Source organism: Balaenoptera borealis (assembly GCF_965194805.1).
Source record: "Balaenoptera borealis genome assembly, chromosome: 17".
Classification (NCBI taxonomy): domain Eukaryota; kingdom Metazoa; phylum Chordata; class Mammalia; order Artiodactyla; family Balaenopteridae; genus Balaenoptera; species Balaenoptera borealis.
The window spans coordinates 1,744,661-1,764,230 of record NC_138876.1 but is presented as its reverse complement, the minus strand read 5'-3'; the positions used below and the strand labels follow the sequence as shown (position 1 = coordinate 1,764,230).

At 58.4% G+C, this 19,570-nt stretch overlaps 1 protein-coding gene across 5 annotated transcripts in view; it reads right to left on the bottom strand.

Annotated features, from left to right (window-relative positions):
* Window positions 1-12,064, bottom strand: part of TSNARE1 (t-SNARE domain containing 1) — a 133,734-nt gene extending 121,670 nt beyond the window's left edge. For 3 of the 5 annotated variants that reach the window (XM_082363853.1, XM_082363856.1, XM_082363857.1), the window contains exon 1: window positions 10,801-12,064. In XM_082363853.1, coding sequence (XP_082219979.1) covers window positions 10,801-11,194 — 394 coding nt within the window. In that variant the 5' untranslated portion in view covers window positions 11,195-12,064. The other 2 variants (XM_082363855.1, XM_082363854.1) reach the window with 2 other exon arrangements.
* Window positions 12,065-19,570: the final 7,506 nt, after the last annotated feature.

Sequence of the window (19,570 nt, the reverse complement as noted above, 5' to 3'; positions counted from 1 at the left end):
GTGTGTTTGGTGGGGGGGACTGAGTAAAGCACAGACAAGCTAATTCAAAGTTCATATGTAGGGCTTCCCTGGTGGCGCAGTGGTTGAGAATCTGCCTGCCAATGCAGGGGACACGGGTTCGAGCCCTGGTCTGGGAAGATCCCACATGCCGCGGAACAACTAAGCCCATGAGCCACAACTACTGAGCCTGCACGTCTGGAGCCTGTGCTCCACAACAAGAGAGGCCGCGATAGCGAGAGGCCCACACACCGCGATGAAGAGTGGCCCCCACTTGCCGCAACTAGAGAAAGCCCTCACGCAGAAACGAAGACCCAACACAGCCAAAAATAATAAATTAATAAATTAAGTAATTAAAAAAAAATCCGTACTTTATAAAAGAAAAAAAGTTCATATGTAAAGATAATCTAGAATAGGCAAAAAAATTATGACAAAAGAGCAATGAGTTCTTTGATATACCGAAACACAGTACAAGGCCTTAAAAATTAAAATAGAGGTTACAACTGTACACATGGACAGTGGAACAGCTTACAGGCAAACAAAGGTAATCAATCTTGAGAAAGAACAATAAAGCTGGACGCATCACCCATCCTGATTTCAACATATACTACAAAGTGACAGTCATTGAAACAGTATGCTACTGGCATAAGACGAACACACAGACCAATGGCACAGAATAGAGAGCCCAGAAATAAATCAACACACAGTCACTGTATCTGCCAAGGGTGCCAAGAACACACAGTGGGGAGAGGACAGTCTCCACAACAAATGACGCCAGGAAACTGAAGCTGAACCTGCAGGAGAATGAACTTGGACCCTGTCTTACACCACGCACACAAGTCAACTCAAAATCAATTAAGGACTTAAAACAGAAGACCCAAACTGTAAAACTCCTAGAAGAAAGCACAGGGGGAAAGGTTCACAACACTGGTTTTGGCAATGATTTCATGGATATGATGCCAAAAGCACAAAATAACAGAAACAAAAAACAGCTAAGTGGGACTACATCAAACGAGAAAGCTGCCGCAAAGCAAAGGAAGTAACCATCGAGTGAAAAGGCACCTACGGAGTGGAAGAAGATCTTCCCCGCCTCACAATGGGGTTGCACCCTGATAAACCCATGGTAAACTGAAGGTAAGTCAAAAATGCATTTAAAACACTGAACCTACTGAAGGTCACAGCTTAGCCTGGCCTTCCTGAAACGTGCTCAGAACACTCACATTAGCCTACAAGTGGGCAAAACCATCTAGCACAAGGCCTATTTTACACTAAAGTGTGGACTATCTCATGTAATTGAACACTGTACTGAAATTGAATACAGAATAGCTGTCTGGGCACCGGCTGGTCACCCTCGTGACCCTGGGGCTGACGGGGAGCTGTGGTTGTCACTGCCCAGAATCACAAGAGGATCCACCCCACATCTCTGGTCCAGGAAAAGATCAAAATTCAAAATTCGAATCATGGTTTCTACTGAATGTGTATCACTTTCACACCATGAAAAGTCAAAAAAACTGTAAAATTGTTAAGATGAACCATCCTAAGTATACGACTGTGTGTATCTTATAAGGGGTTAATCTCCAAATCATATAAGGAACTCCTACAATTCAGTAGTTTAAGAAAACTAATAAATTACCCAATTATAAAACAGGCTAAGGACTCGAATAGACATGTTTCCAAAAAAGACATACCAATGGCCAAGAGGTAGATGAAAAGATGTTCAACATAAGTAATCATCAGAGAAATGCAAGCCGAAACCACAATGAGACGTCATCTCACACCTGTGAGAATGGCTATAAGCTAGAACCTAAAACCGGTGGGGGAAGAAATGGATTCTTTAGTAACTCGGACAGGACTACTAGTAGACCATCTGCGAAAAAATTAAGGTCAGACTCGTACCTCACACCATACACCACGATAAAAGACAAATGAATAAAAACTTTAAAAGGAAATCAACGAAAATGAGAAGAAAACACAGGAAATCAACGAAAACAAGAAGAAAACACAGGACTTCTTTTTAAACTTGAAGAAAAGAAGCCTTCGTTAACTACAACTCAAAATCCAAACACCACATGTGAAAGTTGACGGATCTGACTACACGAAAGCTGCTACATGGCAAAACAGTAAGGACAACAAAAGACAGCAGCAAATGCCCTGAATTCATCTGACATTCAAAGAACTCATCTCCATAATCTACAGGGAAAAAAATCAACAACGCAGTTTTTAAAACATGAACAATGTCAAGGAACAGAAAGCTCACAACTAAAACACAAATGGCTCTTTGATATATAAAAAGATACCAAACTCATTCATCATAAAGGAAATGCAGATGTGTCCCCCCTCTGAAGCCTGATCGGACTCAGCGTGGGAGCAGCTGGGGGACGGGCGCCGACAGCTTTCCACGGGTATGTGGACCGGTGCCTCCCCTTTGGAGGGGGCCTGGCAGGGTGTGTCCTAATGAGGAAAGTCTGAGTCTTCTGACCCAGCACTTGCACTCAGAGCGTACATCCTACATACATGCATCAAATGACATACGAAGAGGTCATTCATTCTGTAATAGACAAAGACTGAAAATAACCTAAATTTCTATCAACAAACAGACTATATTAAATCGATTCTGACATACCCATATTCGAAATATTCTGCAGTTGTCAACAAGAAAAAGAGAAGCTCTCTGTACGGATACAGGAAGACCTCCAGGACATTTTGGTTAGTGGGGGAAAAAATAAAAACCAAGGTGGAGAAGAAATTTATAACATGACTTGTGACAGAAAAAGGAAAAATATCAAAGTGTAGATTTGTATTTGGTAGATAATCGCATTCTTACGTATCTGGAAGGACAGATAAGAGACCAAGAGCAGAGTCACATGTGGAGACAAGGACCGGGTCGGCTGGGATGGGGAGACTTTTAACTTTCTACTGTATGCTTCCTCATATGTTTCTACTTTTGAACAATATACACTATTCAAAAAGTGCTAGAGCACTGGAACAGTTAAACCATGGCCCATTCACACCATGCAACAGGACTCAGTGATCAAAACAAACAAACTACAGGTACATGTGACAACCTTGAGAAATCTCCAGGGAATTATACCAGATGAAAAGAGCCAGTCCCCAAGGGCTACATACTGTATGATTCTATTTGTAGAACATTCTTTTATTTTTTTTAACATCTTTATTGGAGTATAATTGCTTTACAATGGTGTGTTAGTTTCTGCTTTATGTATAACATTCTTGAAATGACATAAGAAAAAAGGAGGACAGACTGGGGCTTCCCAGGAGTTCAGAAGGGTGAAGGTAGCAGGGAGGTGGGTGTGGCTACAAAACTACAATCACATGACAGCAACAGCCTATATTTTGACTGCATCCATTGCTGGTATCCTGGGTGTGACATGGTGCTACAGCTCTGTGAGATGCTACCTTTGGGGAAACTGGGTAAAGGTACACAGGAAGGCTCAGAATCAGTTCTTACAGTTGTACATGTGAACACACAATGTCTCAAAATATAAAGTTTAATAATTAAAAAAACAAAAACAAAAGACACCGGGCTGTCAATCTCCATGCCCGAGGTCACCAAGTGGCCAGAGCAGAGGACATATCCAGCCTGATCTGCTTCCCGAGTGCCTGCCTCCTGGGACATGGGGGCCACAAGAGAGGTGACCCTGCAGGGCCCGACCTCTCTCTGAGCACAGGGCAATCCTTCAAGGAAAAGGGGAAGCCCAGCAAGGAAGGGTGTCTTTCCCAAGGCACAAAGCTGACTTTGTGATTGCTGGCAACTGGGGGCTACTTGTTACCGCAGCAAGACCTACACTACACCATTAAGACTTCTGTCCATCCAATCACATCTGTGCCTGCACCTGCTGCCTGACTTCACTCCTGCCCAGCTGGCCCTCCTGGCCCATAAGACAGAACCCCACCTGCTGCCTGTGGGGCCCCCCCTCCACGGGCCTCCAACCCCTCCTGCAGGTGGGCAGCGGCACACACTGCCAGACGGAAGAGGCAGGGCAAGGCTGCACCCCACAGCAGCAGGCGGCTCTGGCCCCTGCCTCCGCAGGTGTAAAATGAGGGCTGAACCAGCTTTAGAGCTTTTCCCAGCTACAGAATCCTTTCTTCAAACACAATCATCCTCAGAAGGTCCAGGCGAAATGGATGAGATCGGAGCTGCTCTTGCTGAAGGAAGAGGATGCTGCCAGCTGGGGTGACTAGAGCCCCCCCAGTTCCGGGGACCCCCTCAAGCCACTGGTCCAGCAGCTCTCCACAACCCTGGGTCGGTAACGCTGTGGGGCAGAGTGGGAAAGCCCAGGTTCTAGGGCTGGACACGCCAGGTCCTACGCCCAGCCTGCTCTGCACTTCGTGGCCTTGGGAAAACAGGCATCACCTCCTGAGGTCTAAGAGGAAGTGACTGCCCCGCTTCCCTGCTCTGACCAGTGGCACTAAAACCACCACACCCTCCACTCAGAGCTGCGGCCACGCTCCTCAGGGTCCCTACAGCACGTTCCACGTGCCACCCACCTGCAGGGCCCTGGAAGACTCATCCCCACACAGCTCCGCCCCCTGCAAGCTGCCATCTCCCTTCTGCTCTGAGGAGCCGGGGCGCACGTGTGAAGCACCTGCTCACGGCTGGCCCTCCTGGAGATGCGGGTGGCCCCCGGCACAGCAGGTGCCCAGAAACCAGCTGAAAGAGCTGAGAAATAGCTAGCTTGTGCTTACATGAGCATTTATCAAGCACCTACTGTGTGCTCTTCCTGTGCTGGGGCCACAGAGACAGACAGGGTCCTGGCCCTGGAGAGCACATGGGGAGCCCGACACCAAACAAACGACCACAAGGAAACGAGGGAGCAGCCACGCAAGGCTCTCCGTCAGTCTGCAGCCCCTGCCCTGCCCTGTGCCAGGTCCCCGAGGACGGGCCAGGCTTCCACACAGCAGCGCAGACCTGAGCCTTGACCGGTCGGAGGACGTCCCCGGGGGCGCTGGCGCCCGGCCATTCCAGCCAGACGGGCAGCCAAGCTGACCCCAGAGGGCAGGCTTGGGCAGCCGAGAAATCGGCCCAGCAGGTTGACCAGAGGCTGGAAAGACATTCAGGTCACACTGTGAGAGCTGCAGAGGCCAAGTGCGGAGGCAGCCTGATGCTGCAGATGGGCGCCCTGAGAGATGTCAGCCGGGGAAACACGCCAGAGCGGCCCCCGGGCAAGAAGAGCCAGGACACTGAGAGAGGAATTACGGGGTCCAGGCTGGAGGTTGCGGACCAGCGAGAACGTCCGCCCTGCGACTGAAGGCTTTCCGGACCCTGGACCCGGTGGACACAGAACCGACTCAGTGCCCAAGCCCAGGCCCGCCTCCCACCTGCCCAGGCTCATTAGCACCCTGGCTGTGGGTGAGGCCGTAGCGGGGAAGGAGGGCAGACCCGAGGCAGGGATCCAGCTCCTCGTTGGCACCGCCACTGAAAGCCTGTGCTGAGAGGGCAGCCAGGCCCGGGAAGGGGGCTGTTGTGCCGTGTTCACGTGGGAGAGATTGATTCCGGGCTGCCGGTGTAAAACTGTGTCCCTTTCCAAATACTTGGCAGGAATAGATTATGGCTCCCGGTGGAGGGCAGCCAGCCAGAAGTGTCTGGGGCGGAAGGCGGGGGGGCTGCCCCCGGCCGGCTCTGTCTGGCGTCAACTCCCTGAACAGAGCTCTGATGCCCCTGCCATCCCCCAGGGTGCCTGCCCCCCATCTTCCCCAGACAACATCCCACCCCCCTCCTTCCCCACCACCCCGCACCCCTAACATCCGGCTTCTTAGTTGGTGCAGGCGCAGCCTGTGACCCTGCGACCACGTCCAGGGTCTGGCTCGGGCAACAGTAGGACAGACGTGGACAGACAGGTGCCCGAGCATGGCACCTGGTCCCAAAGCCCTAAGGACCTGACTCCTTTCCACAGATCCCAGAGAGCAGCCATGGCCAATAGTGGGCTCACTCTAACCCCCTTTCATCCGGCCACACCGGGAACAAGAATTCCAAGTTCCAGCCCAGCCGCGACCCACCCCCCCCCATGAGAGATACCACACTTCCAGACCTGGACTCCCTAATGCCCTCGACCCTTGCCAGGCTCTCCTTTAGAACATCAATTCAATATGGAGGGAAAGTCAGGATTAAGTCTTTATTAGTATAATCATCACCACTACCAAAGACGTTCTCCAACTCAGAAAGCATCCTCTGGGGCGGTGGCATCTTCCGATCTGGTCCTCCCAGGAAGCAGCAGAGCAGGAAGTCTGGGCGGGCGGGACAGCAGAGCGGTGAGCGGGCTCTGGAGCCAGAGTGCTGGAGGCAAATCCTGGCCGCTCACTTATGGGCCTGTGACTCCGGGTAAGTTACTCAGCCCTGGGAAGCGTGCTGATCTTAGGAATATGAGGAACCTAGCAGGTGCTAGGTCCATAAACGGTGCTGACTATCACGATGGTGATACAAAGAGGGTGACGATGGCCAGTTCTCCTGTGTTCCCGCTCATCCACCTCAGACGCAGGCCAGAGGGCACCCTCTGGAGCCGGAGGGCTGCTCAGAAGAGGGGCAGCTGCACCAGCCTCCCGGGCACTCCCTGACTCCACAGCCCCTCCCACAGCTTCAGTGCCTGTGTCTCTGCGATGGCGCGGACGCCACCACCTCCCGGTGGCTGCGGGATCAGAAAGGACAGAGGGCGGGGACGTGCTCATGAGCAGCGTGGCTCAGGACCCCACAGCTGAGACTCCACCACGCTGTGTCCGCGGGGCTTCACTGTTCGTACCCGGATGCTGACGCAGGGCTGGGTCCCCATCCTTCCCTCGGGGGACATCAAGAGGCAGAAAACGAGACAGTCTTCCATCAACCCACGTAAAGGAAACAATAAAACTTTATTGACTGGGAGCTCCGAGCTGGGGGCTCGCAGGGTCAGCACGACCGCCTGGCCTGCTCTCCTGCGTCCACCTCGGGGCGGGCTGCCCTCTCCGGGAGGCGGGAGCGCAGGGCTGCTGGGACCGTGAGCAGCCTGCCGCGCCGGTTCCCGGGAAGACCCCGCTCTTCCCCGCCAGCAATCACTCCGGGGAAAGGTCCACGGCACTGCTACCACCATCGTGGACCCAGCCACACGATACCGAGCCAAGGGGCCGACAGCCTGGACTCTGCGGGCTGGGAGGGGGCGCACACCTCTAGCCACAGGCCCCTCGTGTGATCCGGCCCAGAGCCCAGACCTCAGACCCCTGGTCCCTGCTCCCCACAGCCCTGTCTCGGGTGCTCTTCAAGCGACTCGCAGCGCGGCACAGGCTGGCCCTCCTGGGATCAGCACCCAATCTGGGCCTCACCTGCCTCCCTCGGGTCTGCTGCTGTTCATTCTCCCTTCACTTTAGTCTTTTGTCACCCACTCCTCCATTCAGGGATCCAGCAAACACTTAGCAGCCCCGCGGTGCTGAATGTTCTGGCAGAAAACAGAGGAATCCGAGAGGCGGCCTACCTTCACAGCCCAGCAAGTCCGTCATTACTGGCATGGCACAGATCACAATTCAGAGAACAGAAAGGATTACGGCTGGACTGAGCCACCCAGGTTAAATTCCATTTGTAGCAAATAACACAATCAAAACAAACCCAGCAACCACAGATATGCCTGTGCGCGTTAAAAAAAAAATCTAAGCCTTGGCCAACAGTTTGTTTCTCCCAAACACTAGTCCAAACACTAGTCGGAGAGCAACGAAACTCTCAGTAACACAGACAGGTGCTTTGTGCTGTGAGCCATGGTCACAAACGTGGGTGAACTGACCCAGGGGAGGAAGGGGACAGGAAAGCGTCCAATGAGAACCAGAGTACAAGGCATTCCAAGTGGAAGGCACAGACATGACAAAAGACATGGGCTGCGCAGGAAACAAGGGCTTCTGCACTGGCAGGGCACACGAAGCAAGTGGTGGAAGATGTGGCTGGAGCAGTAGGCAGGAACAGGGTCCCGACCTTCACCTTGCAGGAAGAGACTTACGGACTCCCGTCTGCCCATGAGCCCCCAAACCCCTAGACTGCAGTGCCCGTGTCTAGGTGCCCACCTCAGGGCCCTGCAGAGGAGCGGCCCGGAGAAGGTAGCCTGGATACAGTCAGAGCAAACAAAGGAGGAGAGAAATGTGCACGTGGCCCAGGAAGCTCCACCCCCTCCAGGAAGCCTTCTCGGACTGCCACTCTCCCACAGCCACTGCAGTCACAACTGGGCTCCTGCACTGTCCTGGTCAGGCTGCACCGGGTTTCTACCGAGGACCTACAACATATGAGGTTGACCACTCAGAAGTACCATTTTAATAGGCTGAAGCACTCCAATACTGACAAACTTCACCTGGACCTCACCCTGACACTCTGTCCACCCTGGGGCTATAGTGAGGAACAATCCCAATCCCTGCCTCCTGGGGACCCAAGATAAAGCGGAAAACAAGCGACAGTGACAAAACATGAAGTGCTGGGAAGGAAAAGAGAAAGGACCTGAACCAGGGTACTGGTAGGAGAGGGCGGTCAGGAAAGTGGGCTATGACCCGCCGGAAAGATGGTGAGCTGCCATCCCACCAGGAACTAAGACAAGGGCAGGAAGAGGGTGGGTGAGGAAGGCGCCAGGTGTGCCTGCAATGGCAGCAGGCCCATCGAGTCCAGCAGCTCGACCCACAGAATTTTCTGCCATGACTACAGTGTCCCATGCCTGCGCCGCGCTGGCTAGTGGCCGCCACACTGGACGGCGCACAAAGAGCCCAGAGGGCAAAGGAGGAGTGAAACGTGAGTCTCCCCACAGGAAGCCTCTGGAGGGCTTCCGCGGGGGCAGCACAGATCAGTCACCTGGAAGCTGGACGGGCGGGAGGGCCCCTGCCCTCCGTGCCCCAGAGGCACGTTTTAAGCCAAACGTAGAGGAAAGGCAGAAAGGAGCAGAGGGGAGGCGCATCGTGTCCGGGTCTCCCTCAAGGGCTGCCTCCCGCTCGCTGGTGATGAGCAGCGTCCCTGGCGCCCAACAGGTGGGCACCCGGGCCTCGGTGCGAGCGCTCCGCCCCCGAGACCCTGCCCCTCCCACGACCCCGCCCCCTAGACCCCGCCCCTCCCATGGCGGTCCCGCCCCTCCCGGAGGCCCTCCCGCCGCGCGGGCCCCGCCCCACCCGGCCCCCGACCACCACTGGCCGCGCGCGGCCCTCCCGGCCCCGGCCTCCGCCGCCTCCGCCTCCGGCCTCGCGCCCTCCCAGCCGAGCCAGCCTACCCCCGCCGGCCCGGCGCCACCGCGCGCCGCTGCCTCACCTGGGCCTCGGTGACTCGCGGGCGCGCTCCGTGCGCTCTCGGCGGGAGGGGCGGTACGGGGGGCGGAGCCGGCACCCAAACATCACGTGACGGCCCTTCTCGCGCCGGCGAGGGCCGCGAGGCCGCCCCCCGTCCGTCCCGTCGGCCCCGACGCCTCGCGCCAGCCAATGGCCGCCGAGCCGCGGACGGGCTGCGGACGGCGTGAGCCCGGGGACTGCAAGTCCCAGAGTGCCCCGCGCGGGCGGCGGAAACGGCTTGGGACGGCGGCCGGCTGGGCCAGAAAGGCTGCGCCCGGCGGGAGCACCCGCGGGTACCCAGGGCCGGGGCCCTCGAGGGCCACCGAGGATGCGCCGTCCCAGCCTGCCGGGCTGGGTCGAGCCGTTCCCGCCGCCTTCCCGGGCCTGTAGGTGGCCGGCTCACTCGCACCCCCGAGCCTCAGTCCCCCCATCTGTGGAACGGGGGTGACAGACGCGGAGTGCGCGGCCCCCGCCTCAGAGGCCCGACCGGATCTCACGGGTCTGAGAGGCAGAGCCGCGGCGGCGCAGTGGCCGTGCGGGCCCCGGACTCGGGTCCGGAGGGCACAAGGGCCAGCGCCCGGGTCTAGGGCGGCCGCTGAGCACTGCCGGGAGGGGCCGTGCCCTGCGGACCCCACGCCTTGGTCCGTGCCTGCGGGGAGTAGACGGGATCGTCACCACACACCAAAGCCTGTCCTCGGAGGGCCTTCAGGGGACGGGTCTCCAGAGAGCGCGGTCTGAGGGTGCTCCGGCCACGCCCCACCCTCAGCGGGCGCGGGTGTGGAGGAAAGGAGGGGAAAGCGAAGTACACCTCCTCCAGGACGACCACCTGCAGAGTGTGCTTCCCGCCAACCCAGCGGGCCGAGCGGGTGCCCCCGGGGCTGCGGACCGGGTGGTCTAGCGCGAGCAGGGCCGCCCAGGGCGGGTGCTCAGTACCTGCTGCCTCCTCCCCAGTCTGGGGCGAGGCCCCCTAGCGCGCCCCGGAGAAGCAGGAGAGACGGCCCCCTCCATCAGGACCTTCCTCTGGGAGAACCAGGACCCGGACGGTTGAGGGTCAAGGGGATGGCCAAGAGACCCCCAGAGGAAGAGCGGAGGGAAGAAGCTGCCGCAGCCCCCACGGGGCATCTGTCCGCTGCACTGCAGCCTCACTGTGCCCGCGGGGTCTTCAGAAGGAGCCTCCGTGTAGCGCCCGCCGAAGCCGACCCCAGAAACGCTCGCTGTAACAGGAGAAGCCACCTGGGCTTCTGCGTGGTTGTACCAGATCCCTGGGTCAAACACTGTCAACCTGGGGTCTGCAGCGAGTTCCCCTCCCCCACCCTTCCTGTCCATCCCCTGAAGACCGGCTCCCAGGTCAGCTTCTCTGGGAAATCAGCCCACCCAGCCCCGTCCAGGGGAAGAAGGTGTTTACACTTCCACGCTGCGCCCCCCCCCCCGCCCCGACCCAGCACGTGGCAGCCGTCACTCACCCACCACAGACCCTCCTCCATCAAATCCTGTGAGCAGGTCATCCCTGCGGCCCAGTCCCCCTTTGTCCCTTACCAACAGAACCCATTTTGTTCAAGGCAGCAAGGTAGTGCTGGCCCGGAGGACGACGGCAGAGGACACGGTGAGTCTTCAGACCCAGAAGGGTCCGATGTAGCCAGCTAGCCCTCTGCCTTCTCTTGTTCCAGCCTGGAACGCGGGCACGGTGTCCCAAGGAGAGCAGCCATTTGGGGAGCAGAGGGGTGGGTCCCAAGCTGTGGACAGGGAGCAGCTGCGTGGTGGAGCCTCCGCCCCAGCTGCACCCTCTCATGAGACAGGAGACCAGCCCCTGCTTCCTCCACACTGCTGCTGGCACCGCTCCTAGCCCGTACGACCGCATCCGGCATGACGACCACCCTGGTAGGCTTGTGACCTGCCCACCGTGCAACAGGCCTCTTGAGGGCAGGCCCATGTGGTTGAATTTGCATCTTGGCGCTCAGCAGGGCACCCTGCACGTGGTGTGGCCTCAGGGAGTGATGACAAGTCAGTGAGCACACAAGCTGCACTCACGGGGGCCTAGTGTTCACTCTGTGTCCCCACAGAGCCTACTCTCTTCTAACACCAAACCTATCCCTGTGTTGCTGTGTGATGTTGAGCAGTGACACCTTCTCTGGGCGTGGTCAAAGCGGTGATGTGGGAGCTGGCTGGAGAGCAGGCATGGGAGTGGCAGGGTGGCGCACTGCTACCCTGTCACCTGTCACCCGTACAGGGCAGTGTCACTGGGGGACACGTGCTGGGGAAGGGCTGGCGCAGGCCCAGCACCTAGCAGGGGCTTGACCAAGACAAGCACCTCAACCCCAGCTGTTCGAGACCAGTCTCAGGCGCTTAGAAAACTGACTCCACGTGAGACTCCTAGCAGCCTACCAAGGTATTTATCACCAAGCAGGAGTGGCAAAAAAAAAAAAAGAAACTCCATGACAGGAGCACTTGAGTGTTGTCTTTGCTAATCGCATCCTCTGTGAAGGAGGAGTTTGCCGCCCCTCCTGGGAAGTAGCAGAACCTGCTTATTCCCCACCCCCATGGGAGGAGGCATCTCCACACCCCAAGGAGCCAGTCTGTCTGTCCCTCACCCACCACCCAGGCTTGCTACTTGGCACAGCGTCCCCCTCTCGTCTTGCCAAATCTTATCCTGTTTGCCATCATTTATTCATTCAACAATCTTCCGATGTCAGGCAACATGCTAGACCTTGGGGATGCCACACAATTAGATTTGGTTGCTAATGCCAGAAAATCCCAATAACAGTGGCTTAAATAAGATCAACGTTTACTTTCAGTGGTACACATTCAAGTCCAAATAGGCCATAGGGCTGGGAGGGTGGGCCTCGCAATCATCAGTACCCTGGACTCCTTTAATCTTGTTGTTTCTCTGACCCTCTAATGGGCCCCTCTGCCTCATGGCACAAAATGGCTGTATAAGTGCCAGCCATCACGTCTGCTTTCCAACAGCAGGAAGGAGAACTGGATAGTGGGAATGCACGCACCCCCAATCCCATCCTTTTAAGTACAATTCCTAGATACTGTACACCCCATATCTGCTTACACCCCCCAACACCACCCCCCCCACTTGCCAAAACTGGGTCCCTTGGGTACTTTTAGTTGCAAAGGAGGCTACGAAATGTCTTCTCCCCGAGGACTATGTTCCCAGTGGCCATCTGGCCTCTTGTACCAAGTAAGAAGGGGAGGATGGGGCCCATCTAATAGTCTCCACCAAGACACAGCCCTTGTCACAGTGCTTGCTGTTTAGCAGGCAGGCCACAAAATGCACAAATGTGCACTGGGAACCTGGGTGAAGGCTGTACAGGAGCAGAACGGGGGTGTGGGGGATCCAAAGGGGGGCTGGGGGTCAGGGAAGTTCCCCTTGACAAGGAGGCCTGGCACAGGGGAGTGTTGAGGGGTAGCGCTTCCAGGAGGTGAGTTGGGAGTGTCCAACAGGAAGGCAAGGAGACTGCAGACATCCGTGTGCCGCTGTCACACCACCTCTGTGGAGGCGTCCTGACCTCTCCAGCCACTGATGGCCTCAGAGCCCCTGCCGCTCAGACCACCCCTTCTGCTCCCTCAGCCACAGGTGGGGAACCTGGCCCTGGCAGCGAGGGGCACACACAGGCCCAGCGCTGCTGAGGCCCCAGGCCTGTCTCTGACGCCCAGGCCAGAGCTCTACCTCTACATCACAGCCCGCGCCCCTCGGGGCTTCAGATCATGGGCAGGTAGTGGCCTTCAGATCATGGGCCGTGGGCTCGAAGACCAGCCCAGTGGACTTTAGGGAGGGTCTCGTCTACTTCTCCCTTTAAGGTCCACCACACACAATTTGGCCTGATTACCTGTGCTCGGTGTGTGCACTGATGCGCAGTACACCTGCGCCCAGGTGACACTGAGACCCCATGAGGGCCGTAAGCGTGCTGGCCACACCCCCAGCCCCTGGGCAGCCTGCGGTACTCACGTGGGGGGCGAGAGCAGAAGGGATGGGAAGACAGACACTGAAGGGGACACCTTGGGGGCCAACCGAGGCAGCCAGAGCTCACTGGCGCTTATTTCTCTGCCCAGGACACACCCGCATTCTGTGGCCTCCCGGGCAGTTTGGTGGCCCCCATGGCTGGCCCCAGACACAGGACCGGGAGCAGCAGTGAGGGGCGCCTCTTTCCAGCTGTGCCAAGCCTGCCCCACTGTCCTGCGTGCATCCCCCTTGCCACCAGGACATAGAGGAGCTCCGCCGGCTTGAGGGCCTCCAGCTGACGCCAGACAAGCCCCAAGAGGGAAGGGCCCCAGGCCGAGGGGCTCTCTCATCCATGGGCGACTGAGTGTGAGAGGAGAGGACAAAGGTTGGGCTGCAGGAAGCGGACAGAGGAAAAGGCACCGCTTCTGCAGGGCCTGGACCGCTATCTGAGCCCCAGACAGCACTTGGGGTTTGGGGAAGGGGGTGCATCAGCCCAGCGCTGTTTCCCAGGGGCTCAGGGAGTTGGCGTGAGGAGCTGGCAAGTGGGGGAGGAAGAGAACAAAAGAGCAGGGGGTGTTGGGGGAGGGGGAAGGGAGCAGGGGGCCACTGCCGCACCCTGCGTGGGTCTGGCTCACCCCCAGGTAGGGCGGTGGGAGCTGGGCCTGCGCTTTGGGCTCCTCTGGGAGGAGTGTGGTGAGTTCTCTCGGCCCAAGGCGTCCGCATGCCGGGACCAACGTGGCTTCTGCCCACACCCCGCCTTGATTTCCTCTGAGGTGCTCTGCACACATGGCACCTTGTTCTTTTGGTACCAAGTCTCTGTTTAAGGACAGGCAGACTCCTTCTCCTCTCCCTGTCCCTCTTCTCCCTCCAGCTGGACCGCCAGATCACTGGCCACAGTGGCCCACCAGCCCTGCAGCGCCTCCCCCTGGCTCTACCACTGGCCAGCAGGGGCGGCACGTCGGCACCTGCCCTGAGCCTTGGCTTCCTCAGATCTGCAGCATGGACCACAGTGTCCCCTGCTCCGTGGAGCTGACGTGAGGCTTGTGTGGGCCAACACCCGTGAAGCCTTCACAGCCCTTAGCCCAGGCCTGGCCCGCTGGAGACCCTGGGCACGTGTGAGCACATGGCCTGTCTGACTTGTCATTGATCTCTTGGGTGGGTGCTGAGCACCAGTGCCAAATACCAGGGCCAAGAGCATGTGGAGGCTGCCCTCAGGGTGTCTCAGAGGAGCAGAAGGGGACAGACAGGCCCAAAGAATCACCTACTGGGCTGTAAGTCTGTTGTTAGAAGGTTGTATGAGGAAACAGGGTGTTGGAAAGGTTTCCCAGAGAAGGGGCATTTGGATTGGGTGCTGAAGGATGAGTAGGAGTTTGCCAGCAGGAACGGTATGAATTTAACATGGCTGCTGAAGAAGGTCGCCATGTCCACCTCCTGTGTCGGATTCTGCCCAAACTCCTATCCCAAACCTAACACGTGGGGGTTTGCCCGGTCTCCCCACTGCTTCCCCCTCCTCTCCTCCCTGCACACATTGACACTGACACAAACACAGTCCCACACACTCATACACAGTCACACACATTCTCACACTCATAGAGTCAAGAACTGATTTCAGTGTGTTCCTCCCCATCCCCACCCGCCACGCGCAGGGAACTGCAGTAACGAGATGCTAATGAGCAAAGGTAAAGCTCAGAGAGAACAGCATTTTACAAAATCAAAACACTTTGTGCTTCCAGGGCCCCCTCCCGGCAAGCAAGCTGCCAAACCTCACGCCAGCGCTGTGTGTGGGCAGAAAGCACCCGACAGCCCCACCTCCCGGGTTGTTGATGAAGTAGGAGGGGTCTGCGAGGTGGCAGAGTGGGAGCGCAGGCCCCAGGCCCTGCCGGACGCTGCCGCAAGCCCATGGCCACTAACTCTCCAGGTGCATCCTCTCACCTGTGCCCAGCCGGGTCCCTCTGCCTGGAAGGTGACGTCCCCATCCTTCAAGCTGTCCCTCCCACACACCTGCACCTTGACCTGGGGCTGGGGTCTCCTCCAAGCTCCCCGGCTCCAGACTTGCCTCTTTCACAGCACTGATCACACTGTCCACGCCTCCACCCCCGCCCCCAACCCCAGCATACTGAGAGCGACCTGTCGGCAGCACCTGTCACGTGGCTGCTTTTCACTGTGTGTTAATAGAAGGAATGAATGAGTGAGTGAATGAGTGGTAGATGGAGTGGCCGAGATGAAGAGGTCTTGGAGATCATGTGGAATGTTCTGGGGGAAACTGAGCCCCAGAGCAGGGAGGTGGCCCCCAAGGCTGCCTAGCAATGGGGCAGAACTGGGCCTGGAGCCTGAGCTCCTGCCTGCCTGTCCGATGCCCTTCCCTCCTCCTCTGACTGCTGACGTCCCCAGGGCTGGGGGCTCTGCCCTCGCTACGATGGTCTGTCCCGTTCCCTGGGGTCCCCACGAACCTCAAGCTCCATCAGCTCTCTCTCAGCCCAGACCTGTGACTATCCCTCCTCCCTCTCGGATACCTGCTCCCTGGCCGAGCTGTGGGCTCTGAAAACAGGTGGACTGGGGGCTTGAGGGCATGGCTGGGGGCTTCTCCCTGGGGCCAGTGGGCCCTGCGCGCCTTCATCTTCGGAGGTGTCCGACACCAGAACGAACAGCGTCTCTGGCCCCTCAGAAGTCAAGGAGGCCTAGAGGAAGGGAATCCAGGCTGGACCACGGTGGGCTGCTTCCTCGGCCTGTCTGCAGGGAGCTCCCAGGGCCTATGAGGCCATGGGATGAGGGCCTTGGAGCCCCCTGGGCAGTGCACAGTTACTGGGTGGAGTTATCCTGATGTTGACCATGGAGCAGACAGCCCAGGCGTCTCCCCTGTTTCCATCAGGGTGGGTGTTTAACAAGGCATGATTACAGAGACCAGCCCGTGGGACTCCAGCACAGTCCCCGTGTAATGGGGGAACCTGGGGGAGGGGGCGGCACACGGTGCCAGAGCGGCTCCCCTGTGCCCGGCTCAGGCCGAGCCCTGAGCGGGGCCCCAGGGACAAGTGCTCAGGCCCCTGCAGGGCCAGCCAGGCCCAGGAACGGTGGTCAGTGGGGTGAGATCAGGGAATACCAAGGCCCCAGCCTGACCTTGACTCCCCGTGTCCTGAGCCACATCAGCATTTCCGGACATTCCTCTCCCATCTGGAAAAAGAAGACATTGGCCTTGATTCCGAGTCTCACCTGGGGGCACCGTCACCTTGGGGGACAGAGCAGAGCCTCCTGGCTGGGGAGCACCACCCACGTGGGTTTTCTGGATTCATGGCCCCTCCTCCTGCCCCTGCCTGGGGGCCTCCCAGCAGTCCCGCAGGTGAGCTGCGGAGCCCCTCCTCCCTCCACGCCTCGACAGATCCCCGTCCACGAGGAGGGGCTGCCTGGAGGTGAAGGTGGGGCGGCCGCCCTGATGAAGCGCGGTGGTATCGCCCTCGCCCCGCACTGAGCCCCTCCTGGGCTCAGCGGGGCCATGATTTCATGTCCTCCATCCATCTACCCGCCCACCCACCCATCCCTCCTTCCTTCCATCCATCCATCCACCCATCCACTCACTCAACGAACATTCACAGAGGGTCTTGACCAAGCACAGGGGACAGAAGAGACCGAAACCAGCGAAGCCCCTGTCCCCTCCAGGAGTGGGCGTTGGGCGCGGGGAAATGACCACATATGAGGTCCACCCAGGTTGTCACCCCCATTTCTCTAATGGGAAAACTGAGATCCAGAGACCCCAGGGAAAGAAAATGTCCTATTAACTTGGCATCACAACTGAGAAGAAAGATGAGAGGTGCCCGCATGTCCACTGGGGGGTAGATGGGGTCTGTCCCAGGGCTCCAAGCTGAGGATCTGCCGCACCTTCCCTAGAGCCTCGTGTGTCAGTCCCTCTGCCCCGGGTCCCCGGCTGTGTGGGCGTGCAACACCGCGGGCAGGAGGCGTTGGGCACGTTGACTGTGTTTGGTGATCACTGCTGTATTTATAGGGCTTGATGGGGATAAAAATAAAGTGAGGGAGCATTGCAGGAGTCACCGTGCGGCACTGCGGGCGGGCGTGGTCCCTGCCTCTCCCGCCAGGAGTCGGGGTCTCGGGGGCAGTGGGGAGGGAGTAGGGGCACGTGGGCCCAGGACAAGGTGTGGACCTGCTGGTGGATGTCAGTAGAGCCACGTGCCCAGCTCAGAGTGGGGTCCCCATAACCACTGCCCCTCTGCTTCTGCTACCCAGGCTTCCCTGTGGCCAAGGACTGTGCCACTGGGCTGTCCAGTGAGGTAAGGGCTCGGACTGGGACCAGGGTCAGCCTGTGACCAGGTTCAGGGCTCAGCGTGCACCGAGGTTGGGTCTCAGTCTGGCCCCGAGGCGGGAGGTCTCCCACGGTCCTGGAACCCCAGGAGGAACCGTGCTCAGGTCCTGTCTGGGAACCTGGGTGCCTCTGAAAGTGTCCCCATCAAGCATCGCTGGGTCTGGATCCCCTCCGAGTCACTCTCCTGGCGAGTCCCTCACAAGCAACCAGGGCAGTTCTGTGTGGAAGGTGGGCACCCTGCCGGCCCTCCCCGTCTAAGGCCCCCAGCCCTGTCCTCCAGGGGTAAAGCTTCCTCTCCAGCTCCATCCCACCAGCTATTTTTGCTTTGAATTCAGCCCCATGAAGTCACCACACTGGGGAGGAGCGAGGTCAGCAATGACCCCACCCCGGGCCATGGGGCTTGCGGTGGCTTCCGGGGACACCCCCTGATTCTCCTTCAGGCCAGGCACCGGCTCTCCAGCGCTGGGGTGCTGCCAGCCCCATCCGGTTCCCTCTGTGGGACCGGCCTGGCTGGAAGGGGCCTCCTCGCCGTCCACCGCAGGGCAGCCCACAGCCCAGGACTGGTGCATAGACTCTGCAGAGGCCCAGTCTGGGACAGCTCTACAGGGTCGTCCCCCCTCCTGTGAGGCCAGCTGGGGTCTCTGGGTCGAGGGCACCTAGTGCAGTCTCTCCCTCGGCCCAGCCTCCCCCCGCCGCCCCAGGAGCTGTTCCCATCTGCTTTCCACAGTAAACTTCCAGCGGGCAAATCTCTCAGGACCCAGAGGCGGGACCTTGGCTGTGGACCACCACCTCCCTGTCCCCAACCCTGGACTGTGAAGGGATCCTCTTGGGTGACGGCCCATCCCCACTCCTGAGTCAGGCAGGGGCGGAGGAACCGGAGGAGGGATGCAGCGGGCAGAAGACCGTACCCCCCAACCGACACCCCCGGCAGCTTTAGGCCAAACTCCTGTCCGGATCCCACAAGGCAGACGTGGCCACCGTCCAGCCTCCGCCGTCTGATGTCAGGCCGGGCTCACGCACCAGGCGTGCGGTGACTGTGATGGCGGGGTTTCCCGCTGCTGGGCGCGGGTCCAAATGTCCACACCACCGTCAGCCATTGCCTTCACTTCACCACTGGCTCCATCCCTGCCGTCACCGTGGGACCACCGACATCTCCACCGTCCCCACGGTCACTGCTGTACGTGGTGCCACCTCACGTCCCCTCTGCCGCCATCACGGTGCAGTCACCAACACTCGGCCCCATCGTCCCCCCCCCCCCCGAGGCCCACCAGCTCTCGGGCCTGGGAATTCTGTCCTTCATCTAATGGATGTTTGGTTTTTCACCCCTTTGATGACAGAAAAGGATGAGAACTTTGGAACAAACGTCTAATGGCCCAGAGGGCCAGCATCTCGTGAGAAGATAAAGGCTTTTCTTAAGGGTCGAGGAGGGAAGTTTAGGTTTAGGCGGTGCAGGGAGAGTCCAAGCACCTTCAGGAGGTCAGACGATGACGTTCCTTCCACCTGCCCTTCCTGAATTCCGGATGACTCTGGGAGCCATGCTCAGGCCGAGTGGTCCGCGATGGCTTTGGACCTTGCCTACCCCGTCATGTGGCCTGGCTCGCTTCACCCCAGCCTTCTGCACGTGGGGTGATGCTTGGCTTGGCGGGTCAAGCCTAGACCCTCCCTAGTGTCCCAGATGGAGGGTCTAGGACTCCTCTGTGTTGGAAAGACAGATAATTAAACGGGGGGACCCCATCCCCTTTTGCCTTCTCCTCCCGTTTGGAGACAGGTGGGGGGCCCCAGAGGCTGAGACCGTGGGGAAGGGAGGTTGGTGTTAAAGTCTCTGGGGGCTCGGTTGCAGGTAGGACGGTGCAGGCACACACACCGCCTCATTGATCGTGGCTGCAAACCCAGACGGAGTGCCCAGAGCAGTGCGAGGGGCTCTCGCAAGTAAAGGTTAGCAGGTGCCTGGGAAGAAAACTGGACTTTGAAGCACCCTCAACTCACTGGCCAGTTCCCCCCCCTTTTCCCTCCTGTCCTCCAGCTTAGATCAAGGCTGCCTGAAGTCT